Source organism: Podarcis tiliguerta (assembly GCF_965153285.1).
Source record: "Podarcis tiliguerta genome assembly, chromosome: 6".
NCBI classification, from domain to species: domain Eukaryota; kingdom Metazoa; phylum Chordata; class Lepidosauria; order Squamata; family Lacertidae; genus Podarcis; species Podarcis tiliguerta.
The window spans coordinates 89,972,252-89,997,149 of record NC_139539.1 but is presented as its reverse complement, the minus strand read 5'-3'; the positions used below and the strand labels follow the sequence as shown (position 1 = coordinate 89,997,149).

General features: G+C 44.0%; 1 protein-coding gene and 1 long non-coding RNA gene across 2 annotated transcripts in view; one reads left to right on the top strand and one right to left on the bottom strand.

Annotated features, from left to right (window-relative positions):
* Positions 1 to 6,655, top strand: part of LOC310680129 — a 72,338-nt gene extending 65,683 nt beyond the window's left edge. Inside the window, exon 2 of the long non-coding RNA XR_014512651.1 lies at positions 3,317 to 6,655. This is a non-coding gene — a long non-coding RNA (uncharacterized lncRNA). The remainder of the gene's footprint in view (positions 1 to 3,316) is intronic.
* IVNS1ABP (influenza virus NS1A binding protein) overlaps positions 1 to 24,544 on the bottom strand; it is a 28,246-nt gene extending 3,702 nt beyond the window's left edge. Inside the window, exons 1-13 of the mRNA XM_083446341.1 lie at positions 23,840 to 24,544; positions 14,909 to 15,113; positions 13,297 to 13,424; positions 12,546 to 12,715; positions 12,372 to 12,447; positions 11,411 to 11,584; positions 7,109 to 7,234; positions 5,670 to 5,777; positions 2,800 to 2,926; positions 2,175 to 2,399; positions 1,886 to 2,007; positions 427 to 553; positions 197 to 328 (exon numbers count right to left, since the gene is read on the bottom strand). Of these exons, the coding sequence (XP_083302467.1) occupies positions 197 to 328; positions 427 to 553; positions 1,886 to 2,007; positions 2,175 to 2,399; positions 2,800 to 2,926; positions 5,670 to 5,777; positions 7,109 to 7,234; positions 11,411 to 11,584; positions 12,372 to 12,447; positions 12,546 to 12,715; positions 13,297 to 13,407 (1,498 nt within the window). The 5' untranslated portion in view covers positions 13,408 to 13,424; positions 14,909 to 15,113; positions 23,840 to 24,544. The remainder of the gene's footprint in view (positions 1 to 196; positions 329 to 426; positions 554 to 1,885; positions 2,008 to 2,174; positions 2,400 to 2,799; positions 2,927 to 5,669; positions 5,778 to 7,108; positions 7,235 to 11,410; positions 11,585 to 12,371; positions 12,448 to 12,545; positions 12,716 to 13,296; positions 13,425 to 14,908; positions 15,114 to 23,839) is intronic.
* Positions 24,545 to 24,898: the final 354 nt, after the last annotated feature.

The following is a 24,898-nucleotide window of genomic DNA, read 5'->3' as shown; positions in this document are numbered from 1 at the left end:
CACTGTTTACCTTCCCGCTGCAGCGGTACCTATTTATCTAGTTGCACTGGTGTACTTTCAAACTGCTAGGTTGGCAGGAGCTGGGACAGAGCAACAGGAGCTCACCCTGCTTGCAGATTTGAACTGCCGACCTGTGGTTTAGACTGCAGCACCACCCGCGTCCCTTCCAACTTGAAAAATGAAAGCACGGACTTACGGATGTTAAGTGAAGCACAGTTTGTCCAGGATTTTGCTATGGGATCGAAGACATCACAGTTTTTCAATCCTTTCTGACCATAAGGATCTGAGCCGCCAACAATATACAGCTTTCCATTCAGGGCACAAACACCTGTTAATCCATGGTGGGGAGAGAGAGAAACAAAACAATTTATTGCCTGAATGCTTAGAAAGAAATAATAACCTTCATAGGGCATTGTAGACTCTTACCTGCATTGCAACGGTTGGTTCGCAGCTCTGGAACGGGAGTCCAATCATCAATTTCCGGGTCATACATTTCTCCGCAGCTCAAGTCATCTGAATGGCCGTTGGACCCACCAACAACATACAGCTGCCCCTAAGTTGAAGAAGCAATAAATATTACAACAAAGATCCATTACATTGTTTTGGTTAAACACGCATGCCTGGGCCTGGTGTGTTAGTAGTGAATAGTTTCTAAATCAGACAAGGAAAGCCTCCAAGAAAAGGAATTGTTCTGTCATTACAGGCAACTATGAACCTAGGTGTATCCTTTCAGAAAGTGCAGAGGAACACATCACCATCACCTTTGTGCTGAACTGCTACAAATTTTAAGTCGGGGAATTGGATTCTTGGGTTGCTCTGTACGATGAGCTCTTCTGGCAGGGACAGGAAGTGTGTGACACTGTTGATTCTCCTTGATCACTCAGCAGCTTTTGACAACCTCGGCCATGGTATCAGGGATTGGGTGTCTGTGTTTTGCAATGGTTCTGGTCCTACTTGGGAGGACTCTCGTCAAGAGAGAGGTACTTTGGGGGTGCTGTTTGGCCTTGCAGAACCTTCAAGGTGGAGTTCCACAGGGGTCAATTTTTTCTCTTGTGTGCCTCACCTGTGCTCTGCAGGGAAACTCACTGGAATCGTGACTGTCCATGTTATCAGGTGCCAGAAATACATTTTTATTTATCCTTGCTTTGGGCATTTAAGTTTTTGAGATCATACTTCAGCATTACAGTGGAGGCTAACATCAGACTAATCTATTAGTGTTTGCGTGTGTAGGATGTCTTTTTATGATACAGTGGTGCCCCGCAAGACGAATGCCTCGCAAGACGGAAAACCTGCTAGACGAAAGGGTTTTCCGTTTTGGAGGTGCTTCGCAAAACGAATTTGCTATGGGCTTGCTTCGCAAGACGAAAATGTCTTGCGATTCCTGGGGTTCCCCCCCCCCCTTTTCCCCCCAAGCCCCTAAGCCGCTTAACAGCTGTTAGCTAAGCCGCTTGACAGCTGATGGCTAAGCCGCCTAACAGCTGATCTAAGCCGCTTATCAGCTGATCTAAGCCGCTAATAGCCTTTTAGCAGCTAATCCGCTAATCCCTTAAGCCTTTAATAGCCGCTAATAGCCGCTAAACCGCTAATAGCACTAATCCGCTAATGGGCTTGCTTCGCAAGACGAAAAAAACCTCAAGACGAAGAGACTGGCGGAACGGATTCTTTTCATCTTGCGAGGCACCACTGTATTGTTGGATGAGCACTTTGGCAAGTGTTGAAATTTCTGCACCCTTCTTCTTTTAAAAATGTGGTTTTTAACTGAATTTACTTGGATTTGGCATATAATCAAGAGCCAAATCCAAGTAAATTCAAATATTGGGGGAAAGCTGAAATTTCAGCCTACCTAGAGGGTGCCAGAGGGCATGGCTATTCACCCCACACGTACCATTAACACTGCCATCTGGAACCGGGCTCTTGGTGTCCTCATCGGTGCAACAAAAGTCCAGCAATCCTTTCGGGGGTCGTAACATTCTACGGTGCGCAAGCATTCTTCTCTGTTATATCCACCTAGCAGGAATGCAAAGTACGCAAGAGGTATTTAAGATAACAGAATCGCCTCGCGAACCCAACTTTAGCAAGCAATTACTCCGCAAGACACTTCCCATGGCAGTTTGCACAAGTATGAGAAAATGCAGAGGCCCGCGTTGCTTGAAGCGCTAGTAGGTTTTCCTTACCTGCGGCTATGAGCTTGTTGCCAAGCTCTGCTGTTCCCAATCCAGATCGAGCATACTGCATCGGAGACATGGGCTTTTCAATAAGGTCACCTGGCTGGATCTCGAAACTCAAGCTTTTCATCAACCGTGGAGTGCTGGTCGGAGAGCTCTGGGGACTGTTACGCCCGTGAAGGAAAATCACACAAAACACGCCATCCAGAACAGCGAGACACAGGTAGGTATTATCTGGTGGGGAGGGGGGAAGCAAGGGGAGGGAAAGAGTACATTTAATTCCAAAATATGAACACGTTTTCTTCCACTCAAGCAGGCTTCTTCAACCTCGGCCCTCCAGATGTTTTGAGACTACAATTCCCAGCATCCCTGACCACTGGTCCTCCTAGCTAGGGATCATGGGAGTTGTAGGCCAAAAACACCTGGAGGTTGAGGAAGCCTGCACTAAAGCCATACCATTACCCTCTAGGTAGGCTGGAATTTCAGCTTCCCCCCAATATTTGAAGGCGAGAAAAGAACACTGCATTTATTAACGCAATTGCAAAAAACGGCACTGCCTCCCGCAACTTCCATATTTAAGCATGGGTGCACAGTGATTTAAAAATAACATCCCCAGAAACAAAGTTCTGCTTACTTGAGGTCTTCTCTGAAGCAACAATTTTCCATTCGTGTTTAGGACTCTGCACTGCTGCGTTTGGAGAAAGACTTCCAGAGGAACTGCTACTTATCTGCTTGAGATCATTCTCACGGGGGGTCTTTTTCTGCAAAATCAAAAGGCAGCTACAGAAACCCGGCCACAGAGCGTACCGTGATCTGCCTTTGTTTCAGAACTATTTTCTCTTCTATTTTTACCTCTGTGCAGCCTCATTTATAAGAACATCTGCACAGGCAACTTGACGAATCAAAATCTCAGCAACGTGGAGCACGTAATGCCCCGCTTACTCGCAAAACCCATTTCACCCCAATACTCAACTCACGGTCCTTAGCTTCTGAATCAAATGAATGACCTAGCTTCACGTAAGCTATGCTTTCTAATGGGACGATCTTCACTTTGTTTCAAAGTACCTGCGGCAACTGTTATTACTACGCAAGTTTCAAGGGTGCATAGCCTACACAGCAAAACTCTAAAAGACTTATTGTATAAATCCAAGGTATTACATAAGGTTTTCCACCAAATCACATATATTTTGTCTACTTTTTTCAGCACCGTTCTTCCTATCTGTACCAAACCATCATCTTTAATTTGCAAGTGCCTTGTGGTTTAAGGAGTGGGGTGGATGCAATTCAAGCTTGCTGGAGCTATTTGTTTTTACTAGAACCCCAAAATCTACCGGCCAGAGCTAGATGCACGGGACATATGGCTAGTTGTTTTTTTAAAAAAAGAAATTGTGCCTGGTCTTGAGGACATTCCGAGCCTAGAAATTAGTAATCAAAGCCGTATCCTTTCACGCAAAAATCCACTTTCGCTTAAGCTTTCTTCATTTGAACTTCCTTGAAATTGGAAGGGTTTTGTTATTGCTATTGTTAAAACAATTAAAAGACAGAAAGCTCTGCCAATCTCCTGCAGATCACCCAGAGATCTAGGAGAAGATGCCAATCTACCTTCTGCCCACCTCGGGTCTATGAAACCCATCTCTATTGTTTCAGAATAATTACACCAGGTTCCTCTACTGGAGCCATTTCCCCTTTTGTCTAACATACTTCATTCTTCTCTCTCCCCCAAATGGGATTTAGACACCTCCCTTGGTGCCCCTGCTCCTCTGAACGTTTTAATTTTAATTCATTTGCTTTTAACCACCATCTTTTCTTCTTCTCCTTTTTCTTCCCAGAATGTCTCTGGATCCCACATGGTCCCAGAGGCATTCCCGGAGAAGGAAAGCTTAACTACTATGCAGTTGGTGTTTTTGCTTTCCAGTGAACCCAGTCAAAGTGCCTGCTGCTTCTTTAAACAAAAACGGGGAGAGAAAAGAAGACTGATTGCTGCCTTATAAACTTGTGGGGAAGGCAGTGAGTTACATCTGAAAAAGGATTCCCATGTTTTCAGGATGTGGTTTTGTCATTTTTTAAGTGGGGTGCGAGTTCTGTCTGCAACACATGCTTTGGGGGTGTTCCTTCTGGGAAATGGGTATTATTTAGGAATCAAGTATGGGGTTTGACATTTGGGCTTAGGCTCAGCCTCTGCCTTGCACTTAAGCAACCTACTTGTCTATTGTAACTAGCCAGAACCCACCATTTAAAGGGACAAATCATTTAATTGAAGTCTGAGGATTCTTGCTCACCCCCGAAAGACTGATTTGCATCTAGGTTCTACCGACACCTGTACAAACTTTTTTTTTTAACAGCTCCCAAGTATTAGGAGATTTAAACTTCTTCAAATCTCAACTCCTGCTAATAAACCTATTAAATTAGCAGCTGAGAGAAGGCTAATATTATCACCTCTCTGTTTTTTGCAACTCCAGATGCCACCACCTAATTACATTTAAGTTGCAAAATGAACTGAACTCTGCTTCGTCACAGATTCGTTTCTACTTCAAATATCTTGACTCATTTAGGCTGCCGAAACTCAAAAGCTCCCATTTGAAAATATACCTTGAAGTTGAATTATGGCAGTTATCACATCCAGAAAGTGAAATTTTCACCAAGTTACTAATGCAGTGCACTACAGTATACAGAACGTTCCCGCTGTTTGCAGGCTACCTGAAGTATACCATTATTCTTGCAATGACAAATTGGTTCTGCTCAGTTTGTGCCCTGTATGGCAGGTTTCCCAAAGGAAATCTCCAGGGCTACTTCATGACGTGCTACTCCTAGTCACGTGTTGGATAACCTGCTGCAACTGAAAGCCTGCACTTCTATGCTACGAAGCTCTTGCTTCCAGAAACTTATTCAGCGCTCCTTGTTTGCCTCGGATCGCTTAAGCTCTATCTGCAAACTCCTGCAATTTTTAGCACTGCAATCCCTTCTCAACATTCCAGAATCTTAAGATGAACCTCCATTAACTGCTCTTGTTCATTATGCCGTGCTTTCAGTACTAAGGCATATTTACAGTCGTACTTTGGAAGTCAAACGGAATCCGTCCGACTTCCAAAACGTTCGGAAACCAAAGCGTGGCTTCCAATTGGCTGCAGGTGTGTTCGGCTTCCGAAAACCGTTCAAAAACCGAAACACTCACTTCCAGGTTTTGATTGTTTGGGAGCCGATTTGTTGAGGAGCCAAGGTACGACTGTATTACGTTATAGCTTGAAGGAACTAAATCGGGGGTGGCTGACCTGTGACCCTACGGATGTTGCTGCGCTATAACTCCCACCATCCCTGCCCACTGCCCATGCTAGCATGGGCTGAGGGCAGCTGCACTTGGCAACATCCGGAAGGCCACGCTTGCCACTCATGAACTAGACCACACGAGCCGTCTAAGGCAACTACTGTTCTGAGACTGTTATTTCTTCCTTTTACTACTCTAACCAGTTTTACCTGAGGTTACCTCAGACCATGTGCAATTTGTACCTGCACAAACTGAATGTGGTCATCATCACTGCCATACACCTCAGCCTGTCCTTCTAGCAGGTTTCCATCAAGCAGCTTGTGGTCGGCTGAGTAGTACAAGGTTTGAACCTGAAAAACAACAGAACAGCCATGTGGCTACAGTCTCCATTGCCTAATTCAACTATCGGTACACAGAACACAAGACGCCGTAAGGGCTCCAAGTCTCAGTCAGGTTCTCTTCTTTCCATCTAGCAGAATGGCAAAAAAAATAAAAATAAAAAAGAAGTTGCTCTCATGATGACAGATCTTCCAGCACGACGGATCCCCGCTTCCACAGCTCAAAAGAAATCTTCAGTTGCCTTGGCTTCCCTGCGCCGTAACATTAAGATGTGTGACGGTGTACATTATCTTGCAGAATAAACTGTACAGGTTGACAATCTCAAACACACACAAAACCCCACATTTTTCTTATTTGCAAAATACAAACATCTTCTCCTTGTCCAGTTAAGTGAATAATGCATGTAAACTAAGCACAATTGGATTACAAAAGGGGTCATGTTAAAGATGAGCTGTATCCGGCTAAGCTGTACTTTTGAGTAGCCCTGCTCACAATGTCACTTAGCTGAGTACAACCCAGAGGGGCTGATTTTCCATTCGGGAAAGTCTACTGCCCATTACTAAATACGAGAACTGCAAGGGGAATCTGACTATTTGACTGGGCTTCTAAGAAAGGGCAGAATAAAGCAAACATAACCATTCTCAAAGGTTGCTCGTTTGATGGCAAGCTAGGTTAAGTTTTTGCTAACAATTCAAAATTTATAGTTATCTCCACTGTGATTCTCAAGACGCTGGCATTTCTGATTGAGACTACACTGACTGCTGGGTATGTGAGAAAGGCTATTTAATTACACAAGTTTTGTCAAAAGTTAAGATATCCTGTAAAGAAGTAAACACCATTAATCATCATCATCGTTTTTTTGCCCCCAGCGGATTTTCTTAGGAGAACTGGGGCACGACTGCTGCTTCTTTACACTTGAAGTTTCTTCTATGGTTCTTCAGCGCTGAGTATCCTAGTTTTGTTAATAAACCTATGGGGAGATAAATCAATGGGGAGGAACAACCATTAGAACCTTTTACCTACTGTCTCTCTTTAAGCAAAAACCCTGCAAAAAGGAACACATTAAGGACATACAGTGAGCCTTAAAAACCACCTCCCCGTTTTCACAAGAGCGAAGTCGTTAAAAGAGTAAAAACAGAAACAGAAAAACCAGATTGAACAGTTTATGCAGCTCACCTGGAAACCCCCCTAAGTTTCTCAGCTTAGGGATACCTACAGTAAGATTTAAATTTTTCAAATAGGTTTTTTTTTAAAGAAAAAAAAGAAAAGAAAAAGGATCATCCTTAATTTCAGAAAAGCTTAATTGTTAAAGGCTGCCGAAGCTCGTTTTTAAAAGACTAACCTCTTCCATCAGATCTCCTAGACTGTCTCCGTTCTCCCAGATGCTGCGTTGCACCCAGTTGATTACCTTTGTGTATAATTTGCCATTGCTGGGCAAGCAAACATTGTCTTCAAGCATGACCTCCAGCTGGAATAAAAAAACAAAAGGGTTTAGCGGCTAAGAGAGATAAAAGACCTAAAAGGCTTGCCTACACAAGATTAAATAAAATCTCAAACATTGTTATACCAACATAGAACTTTCTAGAGGTATAATTAATGCAAACTGATTTGACAGTTTGTTTTGCTTTATGAATGACATTAATAATAACAACAACAAATCCAGAACGGAGGATGTAAAATATCAAGGTTTGCTCGCATTCTGGTGTAACAAACAAACAGAATCTCCGGATTCTGAGCCAGTGTGGTGTAGTGGTTAAGAGCGGTAGTCTTGTGATCTGGGGAACCGGGTTCGAGTCTCCGCTCCTCCACATGCAGCTGCTGGGTGACCTTGGGCTAGTCACACTTCTCTGAAGTCTCTCAGCCCCACTCACCTCACAGAGTGTGTGTTGTGGGGGAGGAAGGGAAAGGAGAATGTGAGCCGCTTTGAGACTCCTGAAGGGGAGTGAAAGGCGGGATATCAAATCCAAACTCTTCTTCTTCTTCTTCCTGCTTGGGGCTACACAGACAGGAGCAGGCTCAATTGCCAGTGGTTCCCATTAAGTTCTATGGCAGTATTTCTCAAACAGTGGGTTCACCAGAGGGCCTTGTGACACTTCCAGGTGCATCTCAGTGCCACAGCCTGCCCAGTACCACCACCTCACTTGCCTGCCTCACCCTCTAAGCTCAGGCATAGGCAAACTCCGGCCCTCCGGATGTCTGGGACTACTATTCCCATCATCCCTAGCTAACAGGACCAGTGGTCAGGGATGATGGGAATTGTAGTCTCAAAAAAAACACCTGGAGGGCCCGAGTTTGCCTATGCATGCTCTAGCTGCCCATGGCATTTTGGCTGACCCCATGCCAGGACCAGCAACTCCCTTCGTGTTAAGCGAAAGTGGCAAGGAGGCAGAGGTTTGGCGGGGCAAGTGCAGGCAAGGTCAAAGGGCCAGAGGTGGTATTGAAGGAAACTAGAAAGCGAGAAAAAAGGTTCATGGTAATTCATTGGTTATAGAAAGGGAGATAGGAAAGCTATTATAGGAGGGGGGGAAAGAGCGTAAAACTAAGGTGGAGGGATGGGAAAAAAGTCGAGTGTAAGTTCAGGGGTAGGGAATATCTTCTCCTTCTTTGACGATCACTTGTAGCAGAGTAAGATTGTCTTCCGTGAACACGGTTTCAAACATAAGTCCATAAGTGACTGTGGAGGCCAATTCTGGATCCACACGTCCTTCCACAGTGAGGAACATAGGTTTCCTGGCAGGAGTTGATCACGGTGAGGGTTTGCCAAACGTGCCTTCCTCTTAGCACGTTTCTCCTTTTTGCCCTGAGTCCGCGCTTCTTCAAAGTCCACGACATCTTTGGTAAAGGCTGTCTCCAATTGGAGCACTCACAGGACAGTGTTTCCCTGTTATCAGTGCTTCTACAACATTTTAAAAAGGTTTGCCTTGAGAGTGTCTTTAAACCTCTTTTGTTGACCACTGGTATTTCGCTTTCCAATCTTAAAGTCGGAATAGAGAAGTTGCTTTGGAAGACGATAATCAGGCATCTGCACAGCATGACCAGTCCAATGAAGTTGATGTTGAAGAATCATTGCTTTGACACTGGGCATCTTTGCTTCTTCCAGTACACTGGCATTAGTTCACCTGTCTTCCCAAATGATGCGTAAAAATTTTCAGAGACACTGTTGATGGAATCTCTCAAGGATTTGGATGTAGTTTATAAGTGGCCCATGTTTTGCAAACGTTCTGTAAAGTTGGTAGTAGCTTTGTAAACAAGGATTTTGGTTTCCCTGTGAATCATCCAGTCCTCATACTCTTGGTGCTTCAGCTGGGAGAAAGCAGCACTTGCAGAGCTCAAGCGATGCTGGATTTTCAGAAGACAGTCCACAGGGCAGTGTCAAAGACCTCAGGTCAATAAACGCCATATACAGGGCTTGGTTTTGCTCTCTGCATTTTTCTTAAAGCTGTCGAGCAGTCAAAATCATAGCCACTGTCCCCCTAGAAAGTCGAAAACCCTTTCAGGATTCAGGAAGGATATCTTCTGGTATAATTAGGAGAAGGTTTGCTAAGATCCTTGCAAGAATTTTGCCAGCCACAGCTAATAAAGAGATGCCTCGATAATTTCTGCAGTCCGTTCTATCACCTTTTCTAAAAAAAGAGTGATGATTTTGGCATCCCTGAAGTCTGCTGGGATCTCCTATCTCTCCCAGATTTTTTTTACAAGCTTGTGACGTCGTTGTGTACGTTCAATTCTGCCCACTCTGAAGACTTTAGCAGGGCTTGTTTTTTTGTTTGGTCACAAGGATCATAGGAACATGCAAGCCCACTCACCACAAGGTGATGACCCAGCAAATAAGGGTAGGGAATATGATACAAGCTGAGTGTGGAAGAATGGGAGGCGGGAAGGGAAAAATGTAACAGAAAAAACCTTCTCCACTTTTAAGAGCTGCCAGGTCAACTAATTCTGTCACAGAACCTCCAGAGCAAACATCTACACCAGCGGTAGGCAACCTAAGGCCCGGGGGCTGGATGTGGCCCAATCGCCTTCTCAATCCAGCCCACGGACAGTCCGGGAATCAGCGTGTTTTTACATGAGTAGAATGTGTCCTTTTATTTAAAATGCACCTCTGGGTTATTTGTGGGGCCTGCCTGGTGTTTTTACATGAGTAGAATGTGTGCTTTTACAGTGGTACCTCGGGTTAAGTACTTAATTTGTTCCAGAGGTCTGTTCTTAACCTGAAACTCTTCTTAACCTGAAGCACTACTTTAGCTAATGGGGCCTCCTGCTGCTGCTACGCTGCTGGAGCACGATTTCTGTTCTCATCCTGAAGCAAAGTTCTTAACCTGAAGCACTATTTCTGAGTTAGCGGAGTCTGTAAGTTGAAGCATATTTAACCTGAAGCGTACTGTATTTTTCGCTCTATAAGACGCACCAGACCACAAGACGCACCTAGTTTTTGGAGGAAGAAAACAAGAAAAAAATATTCTGAATCTCAGAAGCCAGAACAGCAAGAGGGATCGTTGCGCAGTGAAAGCAGCAGTCCCTTTTGCTGTTCTGGCTTTTGGTATAGCTGCGCAGCCTGCATTCGCTCCATAAGACGCACACACATTTCCCCTTAGTTTTAAGGAGGGAAAAAGTGAGTCTTATAGAGCAAAAAATACGGTATGTAACCTGAGGTACCACTGTATTTGAAATGCATTTCTCGGTGATTTGTGGGGCATAGGAATTCATTCATTCCCCCCCCCCTCCAAATATAGTCCGGCCCACCACATGGTCTGAGGGACGGTAGACCGGCCCCTGGCTGAAAAAGGTTGCTGACCCCTGGTCTACACTTTGCTTTGGGAAAGCTGAGCTAAGGAACTCCTTGCCACAAGGAAAACGCTGTGGTAAAAGAGCACAGCAATTCCCCAAGATTGATTAGGTAGATGTAGAAGATGTCAGTGCTTGCCAGCTGATTGGAAGAAACACTGCCTCCACTCACTGCCATTTTTTGACTGGTGGGCTTTGATAATTTTCAGCCATTTCAAGTGGGTATTGGGAGTAGAATGCCTCTTCTATGGAATGAAGTAAAAGGGCTGCAATTCTGGACACAACTGAGAGGGGGCTTGGAATTGGGAGGGGGTGGAGTTAAATGCTGCACTTTTGAGATGGCTGTAGTGACCAGACTCCTGGGAGGTCTAATATGTGCATGTAAAATCACTCAGCTTTTCTGAAAAAGGTCATGCAAGGGTCAAATAACGCTAGAAGGTTTTAAAAGAGCACTGTGAAAACGCGAGAGATATTGTTAAAAGGAAATGGAGGGAAAAAGACTTAAATAATGACAATATAAAGAAAAGGAAATGCGTAAATTAATAATGACTATGAAAGATTTATGGAAAAGCTGAAGGAAGTCCAAAAAGAAAGACTTGGAAAAAAATTGAATGTGAAAATAATGTATGTTTTGTTTTGTTGTAAATTAATAAAAAATTATTTATAAAAAAAGAAAAGAAAAAGGTCATGCAAGGAGTGACAATTCCAAACCAAGCAACTCAAAATCTGCAAGACTGTTTGCCCAAATGTTTTAAGAAAAGCAGTTTCGTTTAATGATTTCCTGGTAGCATTAAAACGTGAACAAGACTAACGTCCATTTTTTTTGCGGTGAAATAGATAAGAGCATGAGATTGCTCACCTTTAAACGTGGCAGTTTTAGAAATTCCTCCTGGTCAGAGATTTGTAACAAGTGCTCCTGAAGGTAACTATCAATCTTGCTCAGTAAACGCGAATCGCCCATGGTGCTTGCAAAGTTCCGATAGGAGATGCAGCTTTCGACGCTCATTCTGGAGAGCAAATAATCTCCACAAACCTTTTAGAAAGGCATACAATTATGTTATTTTTTTAAAAATAGGTTCATTACACTTCTGGGGCACTTTCTATTTCTCACTTCTTATAGCCCACTAACCATGTCAGCAAATCAATTTTACATCTTCTCTTGCCTTTAACGTATTGCTGCTCTTAATTTAAGACCAACGGCATTACTGTTAATCAAAGTCACTTTCAAATGACTTTGCTGGTACTATTCAGCAGCGATAACACAAAATTGAGCTGCAGAAATGGGAGTGGCACTGCCTGTTTTTTCTTCTAGGAAAACGGGACCAAATATAATCAGCCTTTTATTTTATATTTTGCTGTAAATATTTTAAATAAGCCAGGATATGCATTATCTGCACCGCTTTGCGCAAAAGCAGCACACAGCTCATGTGTATACAGTCACTATCTGCTACAATTAAAGGAACTGAGGCCATCTATATTTGATTGCCCCGTTCACACATTAATCTGCGCAAGTGCGCTGCCAGAACTGCTGACATCAGCAAACAAATGTATTTTACGAAACTGTCCCCAAATCCATATAGCGGACCAACAATTAATCAAATGAAATCCTTAGGCTCTATTTCATCATCATCATCATTGATCCTAATCTATAAATGAAATGCTTTAAAGATGAACATGGCTTTTTTGTGGTAAAAATGCAGGCGTATTAATCAATATGCCTATTCAAAATGCTTGAGTTGCTCATTAAGATTAAAGATAGAGCTCTTCCTTCTAACTAGGGTCACAGAAACTTTGGTTTCTTAAGTGTCCAAAATTTATACCTGCTTGACTCTCTCCATCTTCAGTTTCTTGGCTGCAGAGTACACATCTTTGACCAGTTCTTTATCAGCTTTCAATCTATTAAAAGTTATATGGTTATTTTAGAATTTGTTCTTAACAGAGAGCATAAGATAAAAATGCCTATTGTCTGTAGAACAAAAAACCAAGTCACTTACTGGGCAGTGTAGGCATAGTTTAACAGGACCTCAACCGCTTCTGGATGAAGATCGTCAAACTTTACATGGGAAACTCCGTGAGAGTCGCTGTCGTTATTGAAGATTTCAAACAGGTAAGGACTGCAGCAAGCTAGGACCGCTCTGTGTGCCAACATCTCATGCCCACAGACCTGTATTAAAGTAAGAGAAAGACTTGGGTTAAACCTAAATAGTTCAGCCTAACAGATGGTATGCAATGTTACGTCTTACAGAATAGAAAACCACTGAAAATCCATGGATTTATTGCAGTGGTTCCCAATTAGCTAAGTACTTCAGACCCTGTTTTTTTAAAAAAAGAAGCCATGGACCACCTATTTTTGAAAGTTTTTGTTATGTGAATGGTGCCACAGACCGCTTGAGGGGTCAATCAATCGGGAACCAATAATTGAATGGAATTCAGAGCTGTAATGATTAACTACACATGGTCTCTTTTTACCAACTGCTTTTGCTCATGACCCAGTTTCTAGTCTCATGGATTTAAATAAGGTAAGCACATTTCTACCACTGATTTCAGTTAGAATGCTTAGTTTTGGCTGGATCAGGCTCATAATTTTAAAAGGAGACTTCAAAAGAATTCCATCTAATGATGTAGTGAGTTTTCAGAACAAGTAGGGCGGAGAAATTAATTGAGAAATTAATTAATACCATAAATCCCCCTCCCCCCAATTCCAAACTCAAAACATAACACCCAGTTGTCGCACTGTTAAGTTACCTGGAGTCTAACATCACAGAATTGGCCACTTTTTCGCAAAGCATTTAGCTTGGCAACGGACGACTCGATGAAGTTTTCATCTTCGAACATCAAATAGCCATTAGGAATCATTTTTGCTGTTTCTGTGGCTGAAGAGGAGAATTTGCAATTGTTAATAGAACCAAGTGTGATGTTACTTGATGCAAAGCCTTTTTGAGGTTGTAATCCTATACAAACAACAACCCCATGCTGCTACCCTATGCCTACTACCTGCGAGTAAGCATCTGTGAAAGCAGACACACATGCACAAGGCTGCAAATAAACTGGAGGAATTCAATGTGCTATTCTGATCATCCTGTCGGTTCGGTAATTCCAGACGGAATCATCTCCCCACTTGCAGCAATAGGGGTGTTCTCCAGAGACACACAAACCAAGCCAATCTGCAGGGGACGTGGGGTTAAAGGGATAACAACTACAGTGGACCCTCTGGATACGAATTAAATTCGTTCTGGGGGGGTCTGTAAAGGTAAAGGGACCCCTGACCACTAGGTCCAGTTGTGGCTGACTCTGGGGTTGCGGCGCTCATCTCGCTTTATTGGCCGAGGGAGCCGACGTACAGCTTCCGGGTCATGTGGCCAGCAGGACTAAGCCACTTCTGGCGAACCAGAGCAGCGCACGGAAATGCTGTTTACCTTCCCGCCGGAGCGGTACCTATTTATCTACTTGCACTTTGATGTGCTTTCCAACTGCTAGGTTGGCAGGAGCAGGGACCGAGCAACGGGAGCTCACCCTGTCACAGGGATTCGAACCGCCGACCTTCTAATCAGCAAGTCCTAGGCTCTGTGGTTTAACCCACAGCGCCACCCATGTCCCTTCTGGGTGTCTGTACTTAACCTGAAAAGTCTGTAACTGGAGGCGCCGCTTCTGTGCACGTACGATAGAGCGCTTCTGCGCATGTGGCAAAACCCGGAAGTAACCCGCATTCGCATCCCGAAAGTTACGTATCCAGAGCGGTATGTAACTTGAGGGTCCACTGTACTAATTTCACTGGCTACTGAAATGGAAGTTTAATGAGAGCCACCCAAGGCATTGTGTCCTCTCAACCATGAACAGCGCTGGCAGAAAGACTGCCAAGAGTTATCAGTCGCTGTCACACTGAAGGCCTGTAATAATAATAATAAATTTTTATTTATACCCCGCCCTTCCTGGTTTAAAAACCGGGCCCAGGGCGGCTAACAGCAAATATAGAACACTGATTAAAATGCGACTTAAAAACAGCATAAAACATAAAATGCAGGATCAATATCAATAAAATTCAAAAACTCAGGGGTCATTTTGGGTAAAAAAAAAAAGGCAAGAGGAGAGTCACCAGTTCATTGAAGGCAATTTTTAATCAGTTTTCCAATTAAGCAGCTTATATCAAAAAGTGATTATGTAATTGCTATCGGGTGCCTGCCAGTTTGCATGACTCTCTGTTTTTTATTTGGGCTTACGGTATCAAAATCAGATCAAAGTCTATCGTACTGTACAGCTGACTAATCAATACACTCCACGTCAGAAGAAATGACATTATATATGCGTCGGCCTGAGTAAAAACGTATCAAATAAATTTATGTTGTGGTAACTAGGAGACCTTGAATAATCCGAAGTCTTCTTGTGTGTTAATATGAGAGCACGTCAATTTATATTCCTCCTAAGATTAACAGCGGCTTGGAATAATGCAGGCAGTTGCGTCTTCTAAACGGATGACTCCAAAACTACCAGGCTTTAAAACGATGTAATCAAGTCCTTAAAAGCTATAGATACGAATTTCTTCTGTGGTAGTCGAGCATCATACTCTGCAATAGAAAGCAAAAAATAAACTGATTAATTTGGGATTTCTGCATGTTTAGAATCCGTTTAGGACTTGACTCTATGCCAACTGTGAGCTGCCTGAAAGGCTATGAAAACAAAGACCAACATTTTCTAAAATTAAAAGGTGTTAATGGAAGCCTGTCGCTATTAAGGAAATCAGGACAATTTTGCATGAAATATTATTTACCCCCAAATCAGTAAATGGTACATAAAGACGGCATCCTCTTTAGATCTGTTTCAATCACTCAGCTATATCCTACAGTAATTCAGTTACAGCACAGTTGTATTACCGTAGTTGACCCAGCAAACAGAGATTAGTCTGGGCAAAGTCTACATACGGCAGCTTTTATTGGATAGACCTACATCTTAAAGCAACTCTTCTTTAAAAAGTCTCAGAGCCCTTAAGTAACCTGTAACACCCACACTGCAATATAACAACCGGGGTGGGTGGGGGTGGGGGAGAGATACTTCTTATAAAATGTAAACCCCACTATGATTCAAGATCTATTTCCAGAACATTATCTCTTACAACTGTTTGCAAATATTCCTTGCTGATGGGCTCTGAAGGTTTTTAAATATTTCGGCGTTACCGTATTTTTCTGTCCATAGGACGTCCCCATGTATTTTGGGGGGACTCAGATTTAAGAAAATGGGGGGAGATGGCCTCGTGTATAAGACACCCCCTAATATTTGACATTATTTTTTAAGAAAAAACCCTAGTCTTATACATGAAAAAAATACGGTAATTACTTTTTGTATAATATGTAAATATGCAACCAAGTTTTAATCCTTGGGTGGTACCACATTTTCAAAACAATCTGGGGAACTACTTATTTTCTACTTACACGGAAACAGCAGTATTCCCCCCCAACGGGTATTCCTAATATACGTGAGCACGATCACAAAAGAAAGTTTCATGTGAAAGTATCTCATCCTGTAACTACACACCTAGCAAACCAAGCGGAGGAAATCGATGTAAGATGGGAAACGACGGAATCTTTTGACTATAAAATTTAATGTAAGCAAATGCTAGGGACTTCGTATCTGTACTTGTGTAATATGGCTAAAGGGTTGGGATTAACAAAAATGGAGAGATGTGATGTCATGGGCCTAGCAGCTGGAGAAGTGAGACATGGAAGGCAGGGGTGAAAGAAGTATCTGCTAGATGTTGTTGTTGTTTAGTCGTTTAGTCGTGTCCGACTCTTCGTGACCTCATGGACCAGAGCACACCAGGCACTCCTGTCTTCCACTGCCTCCCGCAGTTTGGTCAAACTCATGCTGGTAGCTTCGAGAACACTGTCCAACCATCTCGTCCTCTGTCATCCCCTTCTCCTTGTGCCCTCCATCTTTCCCAACATCAGGGTCTTTTCCAGGGAGTCTTCTCTTCTCATGAGGTGGCCAAAGTATTGGAGCCTCAGCTTCACGATCTGTCCTTCCAGTGAGCACTCAGGGCTGATTTCCTTCAGAATGGACATGTTTGAATGGACATCTTCTTGCAGTCCATGGGACTCTCAAGAGTCTCCTCCAACACCATAATTCAAAAGCATCAATAGATCAACCTAAATCCTTCCAGAAATGTTCTTTCCAAACTGGTTTTGGAACTAAATCTGTCTTAGGTTTATGAACCTGCTCAGTAGCCAAACTGAAAACTACACAAATTTGCACCAGTATTATTTAAAAGGAGAAGTTTTGATTTCAACTTTACTGTTAATTGCTTTGAGATTATTATTTTTTTTGGGGGGGGGATATAATTTATTTAGGAGGCCACTGTAAGCAGATGAAAACATTAGCAGGGTTTTAATAACACTTCTAATGCAGCAGGAAGACAGGAGTGCCTGGTGTGCTCTGGTCCATGGGGTCACGAAGAGTCGGACACGACTAAACAACAACAACAATGCAGCAAATAATATCAATAATATGGAGAGATTCATAAAATGGATTATGAAATAATATGCAGTTGAAAAGGTTGACAAGAGGACCCATGGAGGGGATGGTGCGAAGTCTCGAGATTCAGAGAAATCTCTAAATATGGATATCTATTTTGTACTGTTATAATGCTACACTTGTAAAAGCAAATGAAAATTATTTCCAAATAATAATAACAACTGTTCTGATTTTTCTTTGTGGAACAGCTTAATTTGCATCAATATTTAAGTGGTCTCTCCCCCAACTAGAAGACCATTTACACAAGTCATGCCTCCATAGGAGGTTTGAAGATACTTTAAGGTGTCCTGCTGTCCATAAAGTACACTGCTTGTTTTAACTCCAGCTTTTCAAGGGTTACTACACAAAAGGTAAAAGTCACACCTTGTTGCTCCAGGAAAGTCAGGGAGGCTGAGAGGGGCATCTTGTGTCAGGGCAGCCCAGGACCTCCATATACATTGCCCTTGCTTGCTCCCCTGGGAGGTCGCTAATGCAAGTGGCTTGACTTGAACCCCCGCAGAGGACCTTAAGGTCCACAAACGACAACACTTTGGAGGTCCCAAGTCGCAAGGTGGTTAGTTTGGTCTCAACTAGGGCCAGGGCCTTTTCAGTACTGGCCCCGACTTGGTAGAACGCTCTGTCCCAAGAGAGAGGGCCCTGCGGGACTTGACATCTTTCCGCAGGTCCTGCAAGACAGAGCTGTTCCGCCTGGCCTTTGGTTTGGACTCAGTCTGATCCTTATGTTTCCGTCCTCTTATGGTTTTGATCTATGGGCTACTTTTAAAATGAGGCTGCATTTTAACCTGTATTTTAAATTGGGTGTCCCTCCCTATTATTATTATTCCCTATTTCCCTAAATAAAATTGATTATTATTATTATTATTATTATTATTAAAAGATTCTACGCGCTTTATCTAAATTCTATTCAATCTCCTGCCTGAGGACAATCCACCTCCATCTAATCTCAGAGTGGCTAGATTTCACATTTTGGATTTCTTTTCTCCCCACCTTTCTAAAGAAGCTCAGCTGAAACTTCACAAAAAATGGATCTGTTTTTTCTAAACCACCTCAACAGGATTCAATACAGTGGTACCTTGGTTTAAGAACAGCTTAGTTTATGAACAAATTGGGTTAAGAACGCTGCAAACCAGAAAGTAGGTGTTTCGGTTTGTGAACTTTGCCTTGGAAGGAGAACATGTTTTGCTTCCTGTTGAGAGTGTTCCATTTGTAAATTGAGTCCCCCGCTGCTATGGGAAAGCACGCCTTGGTTTAAGAACGCTTTGGTTTAAGAATGGACTTCCGGAACGGATTTAGTTCATAAACCAAGGTACCACAGTACTCTGAAATTAAGCAGATATTTCTCCACAGAAATTCTCAGTAAAACTTCTGAAGGTTGGGCCACACGAGACTGAAATTAAAAGTTCCATAATACACGCATAACTTCCCTTTAAAATTATTTTTTATTGGTTTCATATGAACACACTTACTAGCACTACAATACGAACACTGTTTCCAGAGACAAATGGGCACATCATTAATTAAATATTCTGCCCATCATCAGTTCATTTGGATTTCTTCCTAAATCTATTTCCACTATTTCTGACTCGGCTGAATGCTCTGCTACAGGTTCTGAAGATTAGCTTTGTCACGGTAGGGAGTTTTGTCACTGTTCCTCTTGTTAACAAACATGATAAAAATCAAACTACAGTACGTACTCTTGAACAAATCTGTCCTTTATAAGTCCCCCTCTGTTGGTATGTTTCTCCACTAGTGCAATACTCCAATTTTGGGAGTTTTAGTGAGGTGTAGCACCATCTGTATGTCGCCTTTAATATATAGGTGGTGCTCAACTTCTGTGGGGGTTACATTCCAGGGACAGCGTGTAAAGCCAAAACATACCGTATTTTTCCCTCTATAAGACGCACCAAGTTTTTGGAGGAGGAAAACAAGAAAAAAAATATATATTCTGAATCTCAGAAGCCAGAACAGCAAGAGGGATCGCTGCGCAGCGAAAGCAGCAATCCCTCTTGCTGTTCTGGCTTCTGGGATAGCTGCGCAGCCTGCATTCGCTCCATAAGACGCACACACTTTTCCCCTTACTTTTTAGGAGGGAAAAAGTGAGTCTTAAAGAGCAAAAAATACGGTATATGGCCAAAACATTATGGGTTCAATCGCGGGTGGGGTTGCCAAAGTCTTTTCACCCCAAACACCTCCAATTAAAAAAGAAAACCCAAGTGCATAAAGCTTGAATAATTGCAGGTTGCTAGTTATCCGTGGCTTCTTTAAACTGTGTGGAAACTGATTTAAGGCCAGCCATTCCCACCGCGAGTTGCAGGCGGCCTCTTCTATTTCTCTACCTCAATCCATTTCCCTGGGACTCTCTTGTTGTACCTCTATCTAGATCTAACAACACACCGCACGTGAGACCAAACTCCTTTCACTAAATGCATAGCTGTCCAACGAACAGCCAAGAAGCAGTTAAGGGACGTAGGGATTGCGCTGTCATCTTTTGTCTGAAAAGATTGAACATGGAGTTTTTGCATCCAGGGCGGGTTAGTTCGTCACATTCCTTTTCCGTTAAGGAGCAAATCACTGTAGGCACCAGGCAAAAGCGGTCCTTTTTAACCAGGCCTTTGGTTAACATCCAATATCCTTTTAAAATGTAGCTCTTTTTTTGGGGGGGGGGTACTATTGGGTTATTGCTTTTATTTTTATTTTATATACTGTGATATTTTTATGTGAACCGCCCTGAGACCTCCAGGTATAGGGCGGTATATAAATTCAAATAATAATAATAATGGAATTTAAGCTTAAGGTATTCCTTTCTCCATAATGCCCCCAAATTGCAATGCCTGGCGTCTCACCCGCGATTCCACTGGCCTCCTGCCCTAAGTTCAAGTTTTCGTTCCTGCTTTTCAAAATTTTCAGCACAGACATAAACTGACTGACAAACTATATCAGTTGATTTGTTTTATATATGGCACTCCCATACTCAAGACCAGCCTTATTTGAGTAAGGTTCTAGAATGAGTCATTGTTTCTTCAGCGTAAGTACAAGTAAACTCTTAATTGCTTGGCCTCCTATAACTTTAAAAAAAATAAATGCTTACGATTAATACTTTTCAAAGAGTGCCAGGCTAGACGTAGATTTAAAAAGCTGGAAAACCAGAAAGCTGTTGCCCCAAACCGTACTGATGTTCAAAGTGCTTGTTTTACAGCTCAAACACAAAGTCATTCTTAGTGACAGGCACATAAGAAAGAGCAATGCGGTCACCATCCGTCAAGAGGAGGGGCCAAGAAAACCGCCCTGCAAAGTTCACAGCATGAACTAAATCCAATTACATCCGGACACTGGTTAGCTACAGCAATTCTCTTGCACCTTTCCTGGAACACAGCTCATCTACCTTGCCCCATCTGTGAATAAAAGTTTAGCCATCCTGAGCTGATGATGCATCAGACCCAAAACAATACATGACGCATGAGAGAGATTGCTCTACAACCTTTGAAGCAGATTTTGATCAAAAGCAACACTCCGGGAGGGCCGCTTACCCGCCTTTCCAACCTTGCACAATGTTCCCCAGATCTAAATAACCTCCCTGAAGCTGCTCTTAGATTGGAGGTGGGGAGGAGATTAGCTGCTTTAAAATAAGGGGGGGGGATGTATACAGTGGTACCTCAGGTTAAGTACTTAATTCGTTTATGAGGTCTGTTCTTAACCTGAAACTGTTCTTAACCTGAAGCACCACTTTAGCTAATGCGGCGTCCTGCTGCCGCTGCACAATTTCTGTTCTCATCCTGAAGCAAAGTTCTTCACCTGAGGTAATATTTCTGGGTTAGCAGAGTCTGTAACCTGAAGCGTATGTAACCTGAGGTACCACTGTAGACCTCAGAGCTCCCACATCACATCCTAGTTTGAGTCTCAGAAAAATGTTTTGCATGTTTGTACAACTACTAACTAAACATGATACTGCTAACCGTATCTTTGGGGAGGGGGGGCGAAGGCAGTGCATGCTAATTGGTGCTCTCCGCAAGAGACTGCAATTTTAAGTAAAACTGGCCGGGTATTTTGTCTTCCCCCGCTGGCTGCTTTCTCAAGAGTCCCACAAACACGGTTCCAGATATGTAATTTACTTTTACAGACAATTCATCAGGAATCTCAAAGGGTGGAAGGAAGCAGTTGGCAGCAGCCAGGAGGATTTTGAGCATAAAAAAGGCTGATGGATTAGAAGTTAAGCTTGTTTCTCTCACTCCTACCCCTCCTCAACATAACCTAAAGGGGCTTCCAAACACACATTTTACATGTAATGTGTAATTTGCCCTCTCCCTAGTGTGTTTACGTATGGTTCTGCTACTGTTTTAACTTGAGCAGGTCCATTTGGAGTAGTAGATGTTATAGCAGGGGTCAGCAAACTTTTTCAACAGGGGGCCGGTCCACTGTCCTTCAGACCTTGTAGGGGGCCGGACTTTATTTTCGGGGGGGGAAATATGAATGTATTCCTATGCCCCACAAATAACCCAGAGATGCATTTGAAATAAAAGCACACATTCTACCAATGTAAAAACACGCTGATTCCCGGACCGTCCGTGGGCCGGATTTAGAAGGCGATTCGGCCAGATCTGGCCCCCAGGCCTTAGTTCGCCTACCCACGTTATTTAGAGGCTAGCTGTCCCCTTCACCACCAGCAGCCAACAGCCAACCACTTTATTGTATAGCACTAGAACTTCACTTCCTGAAATCACAACACAAACAATTTTCCCAATATGATTTTTATATATAGCTATATATGACCGTCCAACTGAAGGGCTGGACTAAGATAAATGCACAGTTGTCTAGAAGACATTATGGTCCTTGACATATGGCTGACTGCCTCTGTAGGCAGGCCAAGAGCAAAATCCCAGACATTTATTTAATATGTGATGCAAAATATGGGTTTCTCCCGCTGAAGCAAACGGAAAAAACAGAAACATAATCCAGAGAACTGCTCAGGCCTTGCCTAATTATAACACAGAGAAACCGTATCTGCCTCTGGATTGGCCAGCGTGGCTTTTCCTCCCCACCCAATCACGCCTTCAACTGCAGCAAGCATTTTGGAACAGATGCTTTTCAGCTCCATGTGCTTGGCAACAGGACGGGGCAACAACGTGGAGATAGAACAAAGGCAAAGAAGGAGAAAGGAAAACCTCTCCTCAAAGAACGAAAACCCTTCGAAACTTGCGGTAATCTCCTAGCTGCTTCTCAAGAGATTGTAGAAAGGTAATAGGCAAAATGCTTCCTCGCCCCAGACAAAAACAAAAAGGACCATGCACTGGCTTCCTGTCAGGTCACCCTTCTCAGAAACAGCCATCAAAATGGGGGTGGGAGGAAATGCACTAAGGGGCAGATGTGCCGTAAACCTTTGAAGCGGCGGGGATTAGTTAGAACTCTCCAACCTCGCTTTCTTTTCCCCCAAAAATTTTTATTAGCTTTCACAATATTATAAACAAACAAACAAACAAACAAACACACACACAAGACAAACATAAATCATAGCCTTATTGAAAATTACAGTTATTAACTTTGTTAAGTGACTTCCTCGCTTCCCCTTGGTTGAATTTCACTGCATGTCCTTTTAACGGTTTTCCAAATCCCCAATTTTTATGAAATTTAACTTAAAAACATTAACATCCTTAGATCTTCACCTTATGGAATCCTTAGATCTTCACCTTATTTATGTTAAGTGATGAATTAATATGTTTAAATCCAACCTCTCTTTCAAGGCTGCCCCGCTTGGCAGACCACCCAGAATCATTTGACAAGGAGAATCTAGCTTATTTTCTTTTACACAGGTTCTCACCTTTTAAATCCCTGGTGGACTTTCCTTCCTTGGAAGAGGCTGGATGGGCCACCTGACAGGGATTCTTTAGGTGAGAATCCTGCACTGAAAGGGGTTGGACTAGATGATCCTCAGACACCTTTCCTAACTCTATTTGCTGGCACAGCGGAGCCAGCACAAATAAACCACACCAAAGGGGGTGGGCACCCATAACCAACATGAAGCCCCCATCTACTTCCCGGTGTCGTTTACCCATGACGCCACGAAACATCGCTAGCCACTACTGCGAATAGGGTCACGCCCACCACTGCAATAACCCGCCTAAAAAAATCGAGGGCAGCATGGCAGTCACGGTTCCCTTTCTCTCTGGGGAAAAAAGTACGCAAGCCTGCGCACACCTCAAAATAAAACAAGGTATAACCCTCAATTCCAACGCACTTGGAGGGTGCGTGAGCATCACCCGTCTGCGGAAATAGCAGCAGAAATTAACAACGACGAGAGACAGGGCGCGCAAATCCTCCTTCTCCAGACATCCCTTCCGCCATTTGCGGGAAAAACCGGGTTGCTTCTAAAAGCACATTTGCACACACTACAATGGGTCTAGGGACCGCTCCTCCTACCCCAAAGTATTCCTCCTGCACCATTAAGTGGCACCACCCAACGTTTCAAGTCAGCAGCCCACGCGATCCGAGCGCCCTTCAAAGGAAAAGAGGTCTCGCCCCTCTTTTGGCTTCCCCAGCCCTAAATCGCCTCGCCGCGCGGCAAGACCCTCCCGCCACCGCCCCCGTTTATACTCGGAGGTAAGCCCCATCGCAATCAAGGAATGGGACGGGCGGTTTCACAAGGTTGGGGGACAAAAAATATCCCGCGCGCGCCGTGCGCCTTTACGCACAAGGAAGCCCGATTCGACTTCGACTGCGCCACGCGGTCCCTCGCTGGAAAGAGGCTCCGGCGGGCCTCGCAGCCCCTGCTTACCTGGTGTCTCTCGACGCAGGCGATGCCGCTCATATTGAGAACGTCCAGGCCGCTGAGGGGGAGAAGGAGAAGCTTTGCGCTCCGGCTGTGCGCGCAGCGCGTCGAAGGCGGGGACGCTTGGGGAGGCGGCGGCCACCAAGGGCGCGACGACGCCAGCCGCGGCGAAGGGAAGGGCGCTTTCGGGGGAAGCTCGGCTGGCTCCGGGCCTGGGCGGAGAGGCGGAGGAAAAGGGGGAAAAGAAGAAAAGGAACCGCTTGGCGCGCAGGCAACAATAGCCGAGAAGGGCGCCGAGTGGCACGGGCAAGACAGACGCAGAGGCCTCCACACCCTCCTCCTCCAGCGACGACTACCCGCCTTCTGCGGCTACCGCAGCTCGGGCTGGAAGGAGGCGGGTGGGGAAGGACGTTCCTGCCGCCGCCACTCCTCCTCCCTCCCCCTCGAGGGGACTCTTCGCGAACCAGTAGCCTTCCGCCTCTCCAAAACTAAGCGCGTTTGGAGAGGGGGGAGCTGCGCGAGGAGAACGCGGATTGCTGCGCTGGCCGCGGGGGAGGGAGGGCGGAAAAGGAGTCCCGCCGCGTGCGAAGCTGCAGAAGCGCCTCTTGCGCCTCCCCCTCTATTTTTTCTTCTTCCTTGCATCTCCTCCCGCTTGCTGCAAAGTGGGTCAGGAGAAGAAGAAGGCGATGATGGGGGGAGAAGGGAGTTGCTGTTCCTTTGCTGCTAAGGATTGTTGTTATATTTCTTGGCGTCCTTTTTTTTAGGGGGGTGGGGAAGAGAGGGCGTCGCTGCCAACCTGTTGTGCGTTTTCTTGCGCAGCAAACCGGAGGCATTCATTGCACTGTCATTTGCAGCCGTCGCGTATTTTTTGTTCCCTTTCGGTAATGGGAAAGAGGAGGAAAAGAAACCGATATAACCTTTATTATTAATTATTATTATTATTATTATTATTACTTGATTTTTCTGCAATTCCTAAACCTGCCCTTCTGCGTGCTTGTTCGGTTGCAGAGGGTGGGCTGTTTACTGTATGCCCAAGTTGAGTGGCAAGTCGGTACGCAGCTTACT